Consider the following 20,155-nt stretch of genomic DNA (forward strand, 5'->3'; position numbering starts at 1 on the left):
TTAAAAACAGCATGGAATAGGAAAAGCTATTAAAATGAATAATGTCGATTATAAATTTAATTTATTAAAGAATTATGATATTGCGTGATTTAAAGCACTTAACTGTGTTTGCGATCATAGAGATTGTTTACATTTTGTTATGGGGAATAGAACACCATTAACATGTTAAAGTGATGTCTCTTTGAAATTTAATATAAAGTCAAAAGATGGGGGAAAAATTAAACACAGGGTGGCGGACAATTGAAAACATTTGGGGGAACAACATATAAAAAATTTAGACAGAAATAAAAACGCTAAGATAAAAATTTAAGTGTCCAAAGTCAGAGTTTTCAAAATAATGATTTAACATAGCGATAGCCTATACCTAGGAGCGTCAAAAAAATTTAAAGATACTGATGATTAGAGTACCAGACCACAGGAAAATAAAAAGTTAATATATTTGAAAAGAGAATCGCATGGAGGGTTGAAATGAAATGCTTTAAATTTGAAAAAGAGTCGATAAGTTATTGAAAATTTAAGCCAAAGATAGCAATGATTATCACTTGCAGTGGATGACTTGTTAAAATGGCGATCTGAGCCTAAATCAATGGAACATCGAAAATCTAAAACTTGAAAACGGAAAAAGGGGCCTCCCAGAGGCCGGAAAAGACTCACCAGGGATGCCTTGGGGTGTTACATGCTGTTTTTATTAAGAATTGGATAGAACAAATAGATATTTAACGCTTTTATTAGCGATTTTTTGGAGCTCCGAATGAAGATGTTGCTTGTGTGGGAACTAGATCAGTTCTCGAAATCGGAGGCTGTCTAACTAGTCGTCTTTAGTGGTCCCAGATTTCTAAGAGATCTAAGTGGGCCACAAACGTTTGGTAAAGCTGCTATGAACCAGACCATGCATGGAAACACGTGAGGCTAAGGGATGTCACGAATGTACTGCTAGGCCGTCATGGCGTAGAAGATGAATATTAAGACAATTCGTGGGTCGCATCATCTCCTCCTACATCAGAAAGCCTCCACACGGTTTCTTATAAGTAGTTTGCGCAGATTATTAAAAAAGCGAACCACTTGTGCGCATGAACCTAAATTCTATTTTAAAAGCACTCATTCTCATATGTGGTGGTTATCTTAGCATCAGCCCCGCCAGGGGCTTTAAAAGCACTTTGAGAGAAATTTATCATACATATTTGAGAATTGAATCTGTAGTAGTTGACGAGTAAATAAAACAAACCAATTATATTCGTAAATTTAAAAAAAATTTAGACATATATTTGGTACCACTTTCTAATTTTTAAGAGATTTCATATTGAATTGTTCTTTCACTAAATGATTTACCTTCATAGTGGTCTGATCGGACTACCTACAAAATACCGTGTGGAGGCTTTCAGTTATAGGAGGCGTTGGTTGTATGCATTCGCCACGAGGTCACCACTCTCATACACTAAGGTCTTCACTGAAGACGGCCTAGTCCCATTCTTTTGCAGAATAATTTCGTCTTGAATGACACCACTTTAAACGGAGTCGACGATGGGTGGGAGAGATGGCGTTGCAATGATTTGTGATGCCATCACATGCGTCACACAAACACCCCTTATATGAAGCCATAGTGCTATGACAGCTCAGTAGTACATTAATGACATCCTTCAGCCTACTCCTGACAGTGTTCCTAAAAGCCATTTTTCAAACACACAATTCTCAGCCATACTCAGCTACAGGAATTCATCGGAGATCTCCTTCCCTGGCCTGAACGATCCCCAGATTCGTTACCAAACGAGCATATCTGAAACCACTAGAAATGGCAATCTAGACAGACCCCGAGTTTAGTCGTTTCAGCAGTACCTTCAGATCAACTGTGGAATGAGATGCAGCCGAACACAATTGCATGTCTCAATGCCCAACCGGATCACATTATGCATTTGCGCTGGAGATGGTCCAAGATGATAATAAAACTACTATTAATTTGTATTTGCCCTTAAAATAAATGATCCTTCTTGCTTTGATCAATCACTAAATAATATTATTATAGTACTCACACATGGAAAATTTCCTTTCAATTTGAATTTATGAAGCAGAAAAGACTTGAATTTAAATCGAACTTCTTAATTTTTAATCTTCTGTTTTTTAAATAGAAGATACAATGAAACCTCTCGGGAGCGAGGTATTATTGTATCTTCTATTTCATTGTATACTCTCTGTTTCACTGTCAAATGGTCTTTAACCCTTTCGCGCCGACTGTCACAAATACGTGCCAGCATAAAACCGTATCAATCAGGGTAAAAAGATAAAACTGGTAATCAAACTATTTCTTTAGCAGTTTATTTGTGGGTGGAGTTATAATTGTTTGATTTATTTAATTCACCGTTACTTTGTTCAAAATAAAACTATTTAGTTATACTTTGAATTAACATTGATTATATAAATGATTAAACAAACAGTAATTAAAGTAAAAGCAAAGTAAGTCTGTCAAATTAGAAACGACTACTTTTAAGTTACCGTTTTTAATTTAATTACAACTTGATTCTGATTTTGTACTAATGCTTTTCTGACTCACCAGTCCCCAAGGGGTTAATGGTGGTAGGTCTTTCCTAGGGGTTACCTTCAGTGACAAAATTATGTCGGAGAATGTATTAATTAGAAAACAACACACTTAGAGAAACGTCCATGCCCAGAACTGGATTCGAACCCACAGTCATTGGCTTCGCAGCATATATGGCAGTACTTTTACTTTCGTTACTTGTACCGCCGGAACAAGTAAAAAGTACGTACTTTTACTTGTACTTCGTTACTTTTTAAATTTAGTACTTTTACTTGTACTTTCGTTACTTTTTTAGGGAAAAAGTACAAGTATTTGTAACGGAAATATCGAACGAAATCGTTACTTTTTTTCTAAAACTCGGTAAGCTTTCTAAAAAAAAATATTAAATTGAAAAAAAATGCTTATGTTTTTTCTTAATTAATAAAATTAATGTGAAATATACATGCATTCACAGCTAACTTCGTGTTTAAATACCTTCTGTTTCAACTTATACTGCACATTCAATTATTTTTTACTAGCTCAAAGATCACAAAGCTATCTGAAACCCTGTGTTTGCTTTGTTTATATTTGTGCTTTTAAAACGCGTCTCTAAAGAGTAAAAAAATCTTAAATCAATGGTAATTTAAATAAATAAAAATAATAAACTAAAAATTAAAATCAATAGATAAAATTTCTTTTTCGTGTAAATCCATAAAAAGTTTGAAATTAAAACTACAGTGGAGCATCGTTTATACGACGATCACTTATACGACGTTTACATTTATACAACGTTTTAGTGTGGTCTCAAATCATTCCTATTCATTTTAATGTAAAAATATATCGTTTATACGACGCACAGAATCGGTTATACGTCGGTTTTTAGATTTTGTTCACGTTTATTTTATTTTTTATTTTTTCTTGTGTATTTTAAAAAAGGGCGGAATTTGCCAACATGAATGATATAGAAAAGGGTGTCAACAAGAATGCTTGGATGACGACCATAATTTTCACTAGATGACTGAAAAAACTTGACAATGTTATGAAGAGGCAAAAACGAAAAATTTTGCTATTCCTCGACCAATGTCCAGCGCACCCATCGATACTAATTATTTTGGAAAATGTAAAAGCTTTCTTTTTTCCTGCAAATTGCGCAAGTGCGCTTCAGCCATTAGATTTGGCCGTGATTAGAAATCTAAAATTGCATCATAGAAAGCAGTAAGTTCAACTCGCTATTCAAAGCATTGTAGAGACTAATAGCAAGAAAATATAATTCAAATTGCTCTCTGCAATTTTTCTTCCTTGGTTATTGGTTTGTTTTGCTTTGTCTAATTTAGAAATTTATGTAAATCAACACGTTAAACATTAAAATTAACTGAAAACAGAGTTAGTTTCAGTTTTAGAAGTAAAAATCGATTATACGACGTTATCATTTATACGACGTTTTTCGGTGGTCCCTTCGGCGTCGTATAAACGATGCTCCACTAAAATTATATTATACGATTATATTATAAAATTATATTATAATATTCTTTCGAATTTAAAAATAAATTTAAATCCATAACTTTCAAAATTAAAAATAATTAAATAAATGACAACAATTTGGCAAAAACTTTAAAGAGCATAAGAATATTATTCAATAAAATTTTAGGTTACTTTGAATTTTCGATTTCCTAGAAATGTACTTTTAAATCGTTACTTTTTTTGCTTAGTACTTGTACTTTCACTTGTACTTTTTACTCGTTACTTTTTAAAATATGAACTTTTTACTTTTTACTCGTTACTTTTTTTAAAAATACTTGTACTTTTACTCGTTACTTTTTAAAAGTAACGTTGCCATATATGCTTCGCAGTCAGGCACGCTAACCGCTCGACCACCTGGCCGGCTATATAAGCAAGATATAACCATACATGTTTTGAAATACGTAATCCGAATTTTGAGAAGTGAGTAAAAATTAAATTATCTTTAAATTGAAAATCTAATACAATAAAAAAAAATAATTACTTTTTTTGGTTTGATTTCAACACCAATTTCTGTAAACACGGTTGATCCGCCTGATATTACGTCACTCAACTAAAAGGAAGAAAGAAAATAAAATGCGCTAATCGCAAACACAAATAAATAGATATCAGTAATAAAAACGAAAACAATAAAAAAAATAGACAGTATTAACTGTGAATGTGTAGAAATTTAACTAAAAAATATCTTTTTAGTAATTAGATTGTCGAAACAACATATGGGTAGCACTCAAGGCAAATATTTAAGCCGAAGCAAAAGTTATTTTTAACACGTTCACGCCGGGATGACCCACCAGTGGGTCACGCTAGATTTTCTCACCGGAGTGAAAACTGGTAACAATAAATTTCATTTTTTAGTTTTTTTCCGGGAATAATAAAAATCCATAACTACCAATTGTTTTTAACAGATGCAATTTTTATATTGAATTGCTTCTTCGAAGTGGCAAATTTCCTTACAGTGAATTGTTATTGCTGAGAATAGGTTAACTCCTCCCGAATATCATCTAATATTGAAATAGTTATTCTACCAATATTTTCACTTTTCCCGGCGTGAACGTGTTAATAATATTAATAAAGTCTTTAATATTTCTGAATTTTAATTGCAAAAATTTCTTCAAAAACAAATTTACTGCTGTGATAATACTACCACTTTGTTACTGAAATAAAGATACTATTTCACAAAGTAATATTTTGACTAATTAGCAGAGATGCCAACTGCTCCGGACACTCATAAATAATTAAAACAAACGGTAAATAACTACAAAGTAAATTTTGCAAACATTTGACTTTTGTTGCTTGCTTTATAAAAGGTATAGCATGACTAAGGCATACCTGCCAACTCTTCCGGAAGATTTTATTTTTATATTTAAAGTGGTAGTAAATATATACTATTTTTTCTTTTATAAACTTAATTTTTAAATGATTTTGATAACCACTATTCTTACAAAAATTAAGTACATATATTAATATGCGTTATTATCATGGTTGTCAACTTAGGGTTTCTCCAATACAACGTATTTGTTTGCTTAAAATTGAAGTTTTAATTCCATTTTAATACCACTGGGAAAAATGATAATGGAAAGGATTAAAAGTTGGCAGGTATGCTAAAGCACTATAAAGTGGTGAATTATATAAGCCGTCGAATTATTTAGAAATAGTGGTGGATAAAAATCTACTAAATTGAATTTATTAAACCAAGAATCACAATTATTAAACTACCAGTTGATAATATTTATTCGCTGTCAGGAACAAGTTGGCATCTCTGTGTATATAAATAAAACTATTTTTGTGTGTTCTATATTGCATTAATTTCTTCAAATCATGTTAGTAGCGATAATTATATAAAACAAATCAAAAATGTACTCAAATTATGTGTTTCTAATGATCTTTACTTCGCCAGTCACCGGTGACCCCCGTGACGCTACGAGCAATCTCAGTGTCGGTCACCGGTGACCCCCATGGAATTCAACGTGTTAATATATGTCTTACCCACTAAAATATAGCTAACATATGAACTATATCTTAGCTCAATTTTTTATTTCATAAAGTATTAATTAGGAAAATTATAGATTTTTATAATTTTCTTATTCACTAAACTATGCTGGATATTGGTGATATCGCAGTATATAGTGCGAAGCACCACTAACTGATTCGTCTATAATAGTTAATCGGTTAACGCCCAGCGTCATATATTTAGGACAGCTCCTTTTTTCAAAGACATTCATTGTGGTGGGAAACTTTTTTCAGTATTTTCATTTATCTGGGTGAATTAAAAGATTCTCAGATATCACAATGATTTAGTTATTTCTGATTAGATCTAGAATTGTAAGGAGCAAGTACTTTTCAATCAATCAAAGACTTTTTGAATGCCCTAACAGTAGAAAAACCAATTAATTTCGATAATATATTTTACCACTTTTTCCATAAAACCACTTTTTGTATCATTTCAATATATAAATTCGGGACAGAACAGGTTATTCCTGTGTTCACAAGTCATAAAATAATTAATATCTTATGCTGGGTTATTCACTAAAATAAACCTTATATATGAACTAAATCTTAGCTCAGTATTATATTTTAGGTGGTAGCACATATATATACATAAAATTCTACACGTAATAGAATTAGGAAGTAACGTAAAGGTTCTCTTTAGGATGCATTCTTTCACAAAAGAGGCATTTCAAAGTAAAGAATAGCTGTCCTAATATAAAAATCAATCTTTATAATGCATCTATGCCTCAAAAAGCATTCATAACATGATTATAATTAATAATAAGTTATAATTGAAAGAAAGTTAAAATAAAGAAAAACAGCTTACCATTAATAAAATACATATACTTTTAAAATAGACGGAGTAATCTAACAGTTGACAAAGTATAATAATATATTTTTAGGAAACATTTCGGCTACAAAAAACTTAACTGATAGGTGCAGAATATTTTAGAAAACTTACATACACCATCCAAGTAGCAAGAGGATATCCCATTTGAGAATCTACCTGCTGCTCACTCATCTAAAGTTATAAGAGTTTTGAAGTTATAAAATTTTTTATTAAATTAATAACTACTTGAATAAAAAATAGTAAATTAATAAAAAAACAACGAAATTAAATATAAAAATTCAATCACACATTGTTTTGATTATTATTACAACAACTTAAAAAGTAGCTTAAAGGTGCAAAATATATCAAGCATACCTGCCAACTTTTACGCATTTGGTACAAAATTTTATTTCTATATTTAAAGTGGTAGTAAAATGTACGCTTGCTGTATTTTCCCAAAACTTACAATATTATAAATTATAAACTTAATATATAATTTGACCACCACTATATTTAAAAAGATTAAGCATATATATTAATATGTTATACAGTATCATGCCTGCCAACTTATCCGGTTTTCCTAAAAGATTTTATTTTCATATTTAAAGTGCAAAATTCATGTTATTTCACTTAACTTTTTGAATTATGTTAATAATTATAAAAGAGTTTGACATCCACTACACATAAATAATTTCAACAAATATATGGAAAGCATATTAGACCTCACGATAGCAAATTTCAACCTGGTTAAAATATAAATACCTTTTTGAGTAAAACTGTTTTTCGGTAATTGTTTTACTACCACTTGGAAAATCCATTCTCGAAAAGAATGAATGTTGGCAGGTATGCAGTTTTTATTTTCCGTCTAAGTCTTTTAAAATTCAGCGTATGTTTCTGCCTTAAGTTGTAATTTAAATTCTAGTGTACTACTACCACTGGGGAAAATCATCCTCGAAAGGATAAAAAGTTGGCAGGTATGCAAATGTAGATAGTTTTGACCCTCCTGAAGTTGTTAGTCAATTTGACACCTGTAAGAAGCAATACTTTGAATCCGGTTTATTTAAATTCCGAACTGGGAGGAAACAACCAAATTAAAAACCTGGTAGTAAGTTTTTGATTAAAAAAGTTTTTTTTGTTAAATAGTTACAAAATATAACCTGACACCTTCACTAAATGCTTTGTAATTTAGTGAGATAGAGTAATTATCAATACATTATTTCTTTCTTAACACGTTCACGACGGGGTGACCCACCGGTGGGTCACGCTAGATTTTCTCATCTTGGCAGCGCACTGGAGTAAAAACTGGTAACAATAAATTTCATTTCTCATTTTTTTTCCGGGAATGATAAAAATCCATAGCTACCAATTGTTTATAAAGGATGCAATTTTTATATTGAATTGCTTCTTCGCCTTGATAAATTTCCTTACAGGGAATTGTTACTGTTGAGAACAGATTAACTCCTCCCGAATATTATCTATTATTGAAATAGTTCTTCTACCAGTATTTTCACTTTTCCCGGCGTGAACGTGTTAAATAAAATGACAGAAAAATATTTTTTTCACCACTTTTTATTTATTTGTAATAAATGCATGACGAGTCTCGTCAAATTGTACTCAAAGGGTTAATATTAAAATTTAGCCTAAATATCATATAACTGATAGTTCAAATTAGTTCCTTTAAACAGTTTAAAAGGTTTTCATCATATTCAAATGTTGCATGAAAGTTTGTCATTAATATCTTTTTCTTACTCGGATTAGAGATACAATTCGTAGTAACACTCTTTAGTATTTTCATTCTTATTTAGTATTTTCATTCTTTAAGAAAGAAATTTTCATTGGTTATTACTTTATGTCCTTGATTATGACAAATATAATTATTTCGAAAACGTCCACACGGTCATGGTAATAATAGAACATTTATTTTTACCGTAATACCGTAAACAACAGAGTACTCGAGCAGTTCCTCTACCTTTTTTTTCTCTATTCGGGGTAAGTTTCAGCCCTGATAATAATATGCTCATATTCAAATATCACTGCCTAAAATAATCGTAAAAATTATAATAAAAAAATCAGAACTTACCACTTTGTCTTTAAAATTTTAAAAAAGTGACATACTAGTAAACCATTTTATTTATAACTGATTTTTCGATATGTAAAATGAGCTCTTATTAATTTCAAATATAAGAAAGTTATCACGATTTACTTTTTCACGGATAAAATACAGTTTCATATGAATGTTATAACATTTAAAAAAATCTTGGTTGCTTTATACATTTAACTAGTTCCGAAAATAAGCTAAAATTAATTTTTTTTCTACGCTTTCAGATTTCAAATCAGACTTTACTTATTCTCACCTATTTAATTTATTGTTTGGTGCTAAGATTTCTTGGTTGGCATACATCGAATAATCAAGCGAAGTTAACATAAATGCGTAGCTGCCAACTCTTTCGGTTTTCCCGGAAGATTTTATTTTCATATTCAAAGTGTTAGCGAAATTCGTGTTATTTCACAAAACTTTTTGAATTATAATAATAGTTTTAAATCAGTTTGACCACCACTACATATAAATAATTACAACAAATATAAATAAAACATATTATTCCTTATGATAGCGAATATCAACCTAATTGGGTATAATATAAAAAAAACACAGCTACTTCCACTTAGTAGGAATAAAATTTACCATGACGCAATGCTAAATTCTATGCCACTATCCACATAAATCAATTACTAATCAAAAATCGAATATCAATTACTTTTCTTTATAATGCGATAAAATCTGGCGAGCAGTTATTTAAACGATCGAACACTTCGTTTGTTTATTTGTGGCTTGAAGTTAGGCTCGCAGAAAATGCCGTTCATGGGTTAAATTTAGTAGGAATAACACAACCTGTGACGTAGGCTATAGTATACCCAATTAAAATACAAATATATTCTTGAGGATGATAGATTTTCGGTATTTGTTTTACTACCACTTGGAAAATCCATTCTCGAAAAGAGTGAATGTTGGCAGGTATGTAATTGTATTAAATACAATCTATCCCAAAAAACTTCTAAAACTGAAAATGTAAAATATTTTTGGCAATATATTCTCATTTCTTTTCACTCACTGGTTCAAAATCTAGATGGGGTTCGTAATGACCTCCTGTTCCAAAGTTGACTACTTCCAGGGGTAAATCAGGGTGGCTGTTTGTTCCTATGATATCTTGGAGTTTCCTACTAATGGTTTTTACAACAGAGTGTTCTGAGTCTTGAAAAAAAGCGCTGGAATGAAAACATATAGTTAATTCCTTCGATCACTGAAGGTTTTTGAAAATATTTTAGCTAGTGGCAGCGAACTAAAACAACAGTTTAATGTTCACCAGTAACCATTTAATGCAAGGGGTTTCTTTCGCCGGTGAGATTCAAACTTCCGTTTTCACGAACATGAGTTTAACGTCCTACCAATTAGGTTTATCCCGGCCAACCCGAAGACCAGCACGGTTTCTTGTATATAATTTGTTTGAAAGCAACGCTTAAAAATCACAAATACAGGGATGCTACAGTCGGCTAATAGTGTAAGAAGCGGTGATTAATAAAAAAATTATGCAAATAATTACTATAACAGATTAAATTTAACAACTTTTTCTAGCATGTTTTATTCAATTTATAAATGAAGATTTTTGGTCGGAATTTGTTTGATTTAAATATGAATAATTTTCAATGCATATCATGGTGGTAGTTATAATTTAATAATTAAATAAAATGAGAAAAAAAATTATTTAAATTTTTTCTACTTCCTACATTTTTAGTAACATATGGCATCCGTGCAAATATGAGGTTTTTATTTAAAACCTATGTTGTCGAGCAATTTTAAAAACAACGTAAGTGCAGGGATGCCAATTGTTCCGCTTTTTGGAATAGTTTTAATAAAGTGGTAACAAATTATATTTAGTACAATTCGTTAAAAAAAAGGATAGTTACGCCTACTTTTTAATAGAGCAACCAGTAGATGAATGCGGAAAACTAATAATTGGTGCACCGGAGTACCTGGCCAAAAAGGCCACCTCCGTAAATTATATGATTACAAACTGAATCTAAGGCCATTGATATTAAAATTATTTGAGTTAGTAAACTTAATGTTAGTAGTTAAATAATATTGTGGAAAAGAAGATAGAACAGGGATAACACAGACAGGAAATAACATAAACAATGAAAGAAAATTAAATTATTTATTATAAATTGTTATTTATATTTTATTTATAATTATTGACAAATAAGCAGTTAGTGATTAGCATTGTCAGTAGTTGTATTAGTAAATTGAATCAGAATGAGCCGCAGTAATTCCGCGAAGTATTGGGCCAACCCAAGAAGGTGGAAAAGGGTAATGATGATAGAGGAGATGAGGAGCCAGTCAGAGGGATAGAAAAATCAGCAATGCGACTCAAACGATGTCTTGGAGATTATTATAGTAATGGAGAATTACCTTAGGCCGTCTCCTGCACTTAGGGTCATCTGGGTCGTAGTTAGAGGAAGATCAAATAAGGGGCTTGAAGTGTCCAGTGCTCTTAAGAAAATACTTAAGAGAACAATTTTGGATAAGTCAAGAAGGCTAGGTGTACAGGCAGATAAATGTTATGACGTTGCATTTTACAGGATACTTATAATTTTTGATAATTAGTGGTGTGAAAATTACTTAAAATGAAAAATATGAAACTAAAAGTAACTTAAATTTCGTAACCACTAGAAAATACTATTTTACAAAGCGGAGCAAGTTGGCATCCCTGTAAGTGGTTTAGGGCAGAAGGTATCAAGGCGGAAGAGAGCAAAAACTGGTACGAAAGACATTTCGTTCTAGAATTTTTTTCAAGAAAAATATAATATCTGTAACTACCAAGATTTCTTTTACAATTAAAGCATATGAATAAAATAGCTAAAAATTAGCTATAATTGTAGTGGTATCAGCTTTTCTTCTATTCTATAAATAGCTAATAACGAAGAAAATACACATATATCAGAATCTTAATTTTCAATTTTTCGTGTTTCATGATAAGATTTAGAGAGGAATAACCATGACAAATTATTTTCTTTCTCTTACTAATGCCAAAATTGAATTTCTAAAAACTGATAAAACAAAATTTTTTTTTAATATGTAGTTTATCATACAAAAATGCCAAATATATAAGAATCTCAATTTTGAATTTTTTGTCGCTTGCGTAGATTTTTCAGTTGCACGTCAGAATACAGTTTCGTCATTCATACAAATAGCAAAATATAAATGTTTTAATTCGACACAGGTTTCCTAACAATGTTAATTATGTATTGACAATTTTTTAAAAAAAGTATTGATTTCCAAATATTTGAAAAATTAATTTAAATCATTACAATAACTGAGGTTGAGATTTAAAGTTTAATTAAAACACAAAATTTTTCTTCTTAAGTAAAATTTTAAATCATAGCAATAATTGAGGTTGAGCGTCAACGGTATGCGTATTGACAAAACATACCGTAGATTGTAAACGTGGCGATTGCAGGTGGAGTTGGCGATGGATTACGCGTAAATGTGGTGGGAGAACGAAATTACATTAACCTAAGCAGTGTAATTCGATATTTTCTTCTTCTCCTCGACTAGCCATTATGAATAAAAATAACTCATTAATTCCTTTTAGCAGAGAAAATAAAAAAGAAAATAACACCTTTTTATTGTCAGGATCACTACTTTACAAATACACTCACTGTATTCATATTTTATTAAGCGCTATAATTTATATTTTATAAAACGATCTAGTTTTTTGATAAAATAGATTCAATTTTTTAATTTTTTTTACAAGAATTGTGTTTGCGAAGAAATAAAAATAATTTATTAATGAACCAATCACAAAAAATAACGTAACATTTTAATACTATGTTTTATTGAAACGCTATTTTGAAGAATTAATTCTATTTAACTTTTATTGTAAGAAAACATAACCTGTTTTATTTTAGTGATATTTTCTATGAAATCAATATTCTCTATAAAAGAATAATGTAAGCTTTTTTATAAAGATTATATTTTTAGAAATTAACAAAGACATATTATTTACTAGAAAAAAAATAGAGTATTCAAAAATGTTATCACGCTTTAAAGTAATAGTTTCTTGTAAACGAAATAATCAATATTTTTAAAATAAAGTTTGAAAGCGTTTGTTTCATTACTAGAAGTATTCATTATAAAAAAATATATATATTAAATTACTTTTTTGTATAATTTTATGAAATAACTTTTTTTTGGAATGAGATGAGATTTTAAACTTTGTGAAAAATTGATTCAATTCCTTAATATATATAAAAGTCGGTAAATACTTCATTCATTATGGAGGTCATAGATAACTTGATACCTTTTCAATATGAGAATAATAAATGCAATTAATAGAAAATGCACAATTTTAAAAATATATTTTATTTACACGCATTGCGTACAGGTTATAATGCAACTATCATACGTAACATAAATTTATAGATTCCTAAATACTGTTATATGAGTTTGGTAATTAAAAATATAATTAAAAAATAACATAATTAAAAAAAATTTCAACCTTCAATTAAAAACTTCCTGTTGTCATATATTAATAATTTTTAGCAACTTTTTTGGGCACAAATTTTTAATTCTCGAACTTAATACTATCCTTTATATGAAAATATCAGAAAATTTATAAAAGAAAAACTATATTTTAAAATTGAGACATTGGCGACAACAGAGGTTAGATGTATGTGCTAAGTTTAAATAAATTATATGTTATAAAACTCACATTTAAGATTTAGATCAATTTATTATCAGGTCATAAGAGTGTTTTTTAATAAATAAATGTAGTGATTGTTTGATTTACAATTGTAAGGTCCTGGGTGTTTAATGTTAAGTTATACATTTCTTTAGAAATAATATTTGAAATATGCAAAGCAGGGCGGCATTCATTTCAACTTAAAAATCATCAACTTAACTTTCAATAACTATAGATAAATAAAAAACAAAAGTTTGATAAAAACTTTAAAAGAAATACTTTTAGAAAAATTCTTTCTAAATAATATTTAAATAAAACACAATCACTTCGTCTGAGTGATTCTGTAAGAAATTCTAAACTTTACAATTTTACAAGTTAGGTGAAAAGTAAATATCTACAATAGTGGTAGGGAATTAAGGAAATTCTAAATCTAAAGTTTGAGTCCTAGAACGTAAACATCTGATCATTAGATCAAAAGTTAGTTTTAGATTTTTCGTTTATTGCTCACTGTACACTAAAAGGTGATTTTTTTTTCTTTTGAAATTTTGATTTTAATGCCCTTACTTCAACCTCCTTCGAGTTATGCTTACTTTATAAATTTAATCTCAACTTTATTTTTCTTTTCACTTTTAAACTGTAAAAGACTTTTTCTCCATTTGTAAATTATGAAAAAAGTTATTAATCTGATTGCGTAAACAGTTAATTTATTGAAATTGAACATTCTCAATTAATTCCTTTTAATAGTCATTTATATTATTAATAATAATTATTTGCACAAAATTATAATAGAGGAAAGTTTGATTAGAAATTTAAAAGTTCTTGCTACAATAATTAGGGAATTTCTATTGACAAATTCAAGTAATTTTTTTTCCGGAACGAAATGCATTTTTATTTAAAATGGCAGTACTGACTTAACATTTATACGATAAAACACTCTCTATCGCTAACACCGATGACAGGAAAAAAATTTCGTTTTTTTTCTTCTTTTCCACCAAAAGTTTAGAACTTAAAATGTTGTTCTTTCATTATAAAGCAATAGCATAATATTCTCGTATCATGTAAAACTTGATAACGAAGTTACTTATCTACCGTTTTACAGTTATAAAATGAAATGATTATTGAATTCTACTTGCATTTTAAAATGTCAATGTCTCCATCGTTCAATGAATTTTACGATTATTTTTATAAAACTGTGTATAATGAACATTTCAACTAAAATAATTAGTACAAAATAGCTGCTAATAATTCTCTTAAACATTTATAAATATTATACATTTATAAATTTCAGCTTTTCGCATTATTGCTAAATAACCTCTACGTCGAAAAATATTTAAGGAATTCCATAATAACTGAAAATTAAATAAAATTTTTAAAAAATTGTAAATGGTTATCGAGCAGAACCATTAAGTTTAATTAATGAATATAGAATTAGTAACAAAGTCACTGCTGAACAATAATTTTATTTTAATCTTTTAAGTAAACAAACTTTATTGTAATAATCATTTCATTATAAAGGATTAGAGGTTATTGAGAAATTATTAATTTTAATAAGTGGATGAGTAGGTAAAGAAGTTCACTACTCGAAATACGCGTATACATTTAATGAAAGTTATGAAAATACAGAAGGGGGCTATGGAGGTAATAATATATATTTTTTTTTTATCTTAGTTTTATTACGATCTTCTAAAAAACGCTAATAAACACAATTATGTTAACAAATACAAACGATTATGTCGGAGCTATAACAAAAAAATACGCTTTATATTTCATTTAATGCAGAAGAATCTAATGAAGATCAGCTTATTTGAAACTCTGAAATGTGACACCCATATATAACTTGGTGAATGATAGATACGTGATACCGAAAACAAAACAAAAACATACGCACACAGCTGTTTGGCGATTTGCGAAACGCTCCTTCAACGCCGATAGATATTTTCGCTAACCCCTTTACAATCTACGGTATGTTTTGTCAATACGCCAACGGTATAAAAGAAACTTTAAATGTCTCCATAAATTAAAAACTGAGTGGATGAAACAGGTAAGTGACATTTTCAGAGTGGTTTCAGTCAGAGTAAGAAGAAAGAAATTTTTTTTTTTGTAATATTTCATTTACCCATACCAAATTTGAAATAAAAATCATGCTAGCATACTCAAAACTAATGCGTATTAGTTATATTGAAATTAAAGTAAAAGCAAAAGCATTTACATTAAAAATACCCATATAGATGTGAACATTTTATGTTATTTCCTCTGATTAATGCATACCCCTTAAAATGTACCCCTTGTATCGTCCACAGTTCTTCAAGTTTAACTACCATATCAATTATGAAAACAAAAGAAAAAATAAAATTTTACTACAGCTTCAAATCTCCCTCCCCCTCGTGAATGTTCTTATCTTTAAAGTAATTTAAGAGAACCTAAAACTTTTTAAAAATAATTGTTAAACTGTTTTATTCAAAGATAATTCAATGAGCAAAGTATTACATTTATTTGTTATCTTTGATTATTTTATTTAATATAAGTTAAAAATTTAATTTTTAAACTGAACACAAGTATTTGAACGATTTTGAACTGAGATAGAATATTTCTTTAGAAATTTAAATTTAAAAATATGACCTTTTTTAGAAATTTCCTAATTTAAAAACGATTTTGTCGATTATGCTTTCATTTATTATGTATTTTGTCACGCATAAAAAAATGAAGTAAAATTATGTATGCTTTACAATTTTTTTAAAAATGACCGTTTGTAAACTAGATAAAAAATTTTTAAAAAAAATGAAAATTTTTAAAATTTATATTTTATACGAAACTTTCATTGGATGAACTAGTTTAATTATATGCAAAATGTCTTTATTTTGGCCAAATAGTACCACAAACAATCTATGGTAATAAAATGAATATTTTGCCTTTTGTGTTTGTCTGTCTTTGTGCATGTGTCCGTTTATGCTAGCATCTAAAATATTGGGCAGTGGGTAAAAGTAAAAATTTCATTTAAATATTTCGAGTGTTATTTAAAAATGGAGTCTCTTCATTAGTTTAAAACCAGATATTGATAAAAATTAAACTACGGACGATTCTGTTTCTCTAATATATTTTAAAGATCACATCTGATATTATTTTTGCGTCATTAAAAAAAGGAGTTCAGAGCACTTTCTTTAATATTGAATTATTTTTTTAATCGTTTTTTGTCCAGTGCTCACCTGGGGAATGAATGACCTTTCGTCATACAGGCATCTGAAGGGCAGTTTTGTTGGCCACTTTTTTAGGGGGACCATATTAGGTGGGTCAACATTGCCAAAGCCTCCTAGAGAAGTGGCAACAAGCCGTAATGTTTACATTTTCCGGTGCGTGTGACGTCACATAGGGAGTGCAAGAATTCTCACTGTGAGCTTGCGACATTGTATAAAGTTGTGATTTGATTACTCTGATTACTTTTCTTTAAAGAATTAAATTGAATTTCAGAGCAACTTTAATTGAAGTTACTCATCCGTATTCTAGTTTTTGATATTAGAAGGATGAATTTATTCCTTAGTTGTCTTTTTTAGAGCACTAACTGTTCTACCCATGTGGACCGTATTGGATTTATTCTAAGAATTTAAAGGTAAGTTAGTTATCAGTTTTTTCTTGCTTGTGTGTATTTAAGTTTATATTGTTCAATTACCAAATATTTATCCATGAAATTACTGTCGGTTTTAAAGGATTTGCCAAAAGTTTACGAACTATTTTCATAGTTCAAATTTCTTCTACAAGAAATTCGATTTTATTTTTAACAATATTTATTTTGAGCACGGATAGATGCAAACTTAGTTTTGTATCAAACCTGATTGGAACATGTGCTTCAAACCTAAATTTATAATTAAACTAATGCTCTAACAAAATGCTCCATTAGCCTAATAAGTTGATGGAATTATACTATGTTGTTGTTATTAAACTTCTGTTCAAGTAAATTATCTTAACTGTACATAAATTACTACAAGAATGTGAATGGGTTAGCAAACTACCCTATAGGTTATTTTAAAAGAATTGCCTACATTTTAAATTATATTAATGGATAAGTTACAAATCAATGGCTGCAATTGTCAGAAAACTTTCTGATTGCTCACAAACAAAAAAAAAGCTTATTACAATATATATTGACTAATTGATTTTTCTTAATATATTGAATTTGTAACTTATATGCAAATGAATGGAATGCAAGCACTTGCCCTGTGCACGGAAAATTCTCATGTTTCGCAGAAAATTTTTGAAGTCTTAAAAAATAATAATCATAATATATAATCAAAAATGTACTTATTTTTGAAGAGATTAACTTTTCCTCTCATACTTGGAAAGAAATCTCACCCATCACATAGGCAGGCCAATGCGATACATAAGAAAAACATTTCCTTTCACTAATAGCTCATCATGTTTAAAAAAAAATCTCTCTTTGTTTTAAAAGTTTTTGTGCTTATGAATATTAATAATTTGAGATTTAATTTATGCCCATGCTGACAGTCAGTAATGAAATATATTTTGTTTTCATTGCCATTAGAATTCATCAATTCCTTTCATTAATTAATAGCTTTTAATTTTTTTTTTTAAATTTTCAATTGATATCTGAAATAGTGCTTTGTGTTAATACAATAAATAGTGCTTTTATAAGTATTTTATTACGCTTTAAAATTTTTTGTTTGACACCATGATGGAAAAAGTTTTTGGCCCAACATCTGTGTGCGCAGAAAGCTTTTGGTTTTATACGAGTCTGCTTATATATAATTCAGCTAATGAAAAGGTGTGTATTCGAGTACAAATATTTTAAATAATTCTCACATCTTTTGTAACTTGGAAAACAACAGTTTTTCTGTATTGAGTGTAATTTAATTCAAATGCTGTAAATTTGAATATTTGTTTGTTTTTTTTCTTCTTAGATGCCTCGCACATGTTGTGTCCCAAAATGCCGTTCAAATTATAGAGGTGAGCAGTATACTACAGTATTCCACTTCCCGAAGGATGCAGACTTAAATTTAAAGTGGTAAAATAGTATACACAGAGAAGGTTACACCGTAACAAAAAATAGTGTTGTCTGTATCAAACATTTTGAAGAACGTTTTATTGAAAGGAACAATCAGGCAACTAGACCAGATGGAACATTATTAGTGCTACCAAGGAAGTGTCCAGTATTACTACCAGGAGCTTTTCCCTCTATATTTCCAAATCTTCCTGCCTATTTAACCACATCAGTGCCTCAAAAAAGAAAAACTCCCGAAGAAAGAGAGAATGAACAAATGAATAGAAATGAAGTTGAATTTGAGCAATGGATGGCGAAAGACAAAATCGATGGCTTTGAGAATTTCAAATCTAGTTTTAGATTGAAACTTCCAAAAAATTGGATTGTACTTTCAGATGAAAAAGACCTTTATTTTGGAAAATTAAATTTTGAGGTTTTCCCTTCAATAACTGTCAGTACCTGCATATCTAGTGATTTAAGTGTTTCGGTGTGGCACTTAAACTTTAAATTACCTCCTTCAAAGCTAGAGTGGTTGCTTGGAAAAGAACTTAAGTGTGAATTGTGGACAAAATTCGACTGCTTGATGAGCCATTTAAATAGTCTGACTGGTAATCTCGAACTTAATAAGCAAACTCTTGCCATTGATCTTTTAAAAGAATTTGTTTCTGAAAGTGATGACTGGTCATCAAATAAAAACTTAGAATTTTTAATCGAGCAGTTAAAACTGCTTACTCTCAGTGTCCCACGTTATTCTTCGGGAATGCTATTGTGGGCTTCAAAATTTTATTTCAACTTTCCCTCTGCATACAGACTTGTCCGCAATTCTGGGAAACTTGTTCTCCCACACCCCATTTATTTGAAGTCATTACTTCAAAATTTAGGTAGTTTGGAAAGTGGTGAAAACTCAATCCAATTGAACTACTTATCCAAAAAGTGTAGTGAACTTTCTGAAAATGAAAGACTGATAAATGTAACAATGGATGAAATATATGTTAAGTCTCAAGCTGTCTACAAAGGGGGTAAGGTAGAAGGTTATGCAGTAAATGCTGATAATATGGAAGCTACCACCTTACAATGCTTCATGATCAGTTCACTATTTTCTAAGAATAAAGATGTTGTAGGACTTTTTCCAATGAAAAATCGAACAGCTAGTGATTTGTTGCCAATTTTGCATAAAATATTAGAAATTCTGAAACTTGCTGGGTATGCGATTTTAACCATAATCTCAGATAATAACCGTATTAATAGGAAGGCATTTGAAATAATATGTGGTGGCTCATTGAAATCTAATATCGAAAATCCATATGATCCAGAAAAACAGATTTTTATTTTGTTCGACACAGTTCATTTGATGAAAAGCATTCGAAACAATTGGTTGAACAACACAGAGACTAATCAGACTTTTTACATTCCTGCTATGAAGTTTTTACCCTCCGGGCAAGCAATAAAAACTGTTCCTGCATATGCAAGTATTTTGCATTTAAAACAATTATATAATCAGGAAAAAGAATGTTCTGTAAAGTTAGCGCCATCGCTTACCAGAAAATCTCTCTTCCCCAATCACCTAGAACGCCAGGATGTCC

The 20,155-nt window shown here is 29.6% G+C and overlaps 1 protein-coding gene across 1 annotated transcript in view; it reads right to left on the bottom strand.

The window, feature by feature from the left end:
• Positions 1 to 20,155, bottom strand: part of LOC107445316 (prolyl 4-hydroxylase subunit alpha-1) — an 80,709-nt gene that overhangs the window by 29,362 nt on the left and 31,192 nt on the right. The window contains exons 10-12 of the mRNA XM_087160900.1: positions 9,956 to 10,109; positions 6,978 to 7,037; positions 4,512 to 4,580 (exon numbers count right to left, since the gene is read on the bottom strand). Of these exons, the coding sequence (XP_087017026.1) occupies positions 4,512 to 4,580; positions 6,978 to 7,037; positions 9,956 to 10,109 (283 nt within the window). The remainder of the gene's footprint in view (positions 1 to 4,511; positions 4,581 to 6,977; positions 7,038 to 9,955; positions 10,110 to 20,155) is intronic.

The sequence above is a fragment of the Parasteatoda tepidariorum genome, chromosome 4 (genome assembly GCF_982258835.1).
Source record: "Parasteatoda tepidariorum strain Cologne lab strain chromosome 4, Ptep-v5.0, whole genome shotgun sequence".
NCBI lineage: Eukaryota > Metazoa > Arthropoda > Arachnida > Araneae > Theridiidae > Parasteatoda > Parasteatoda tepidariorum.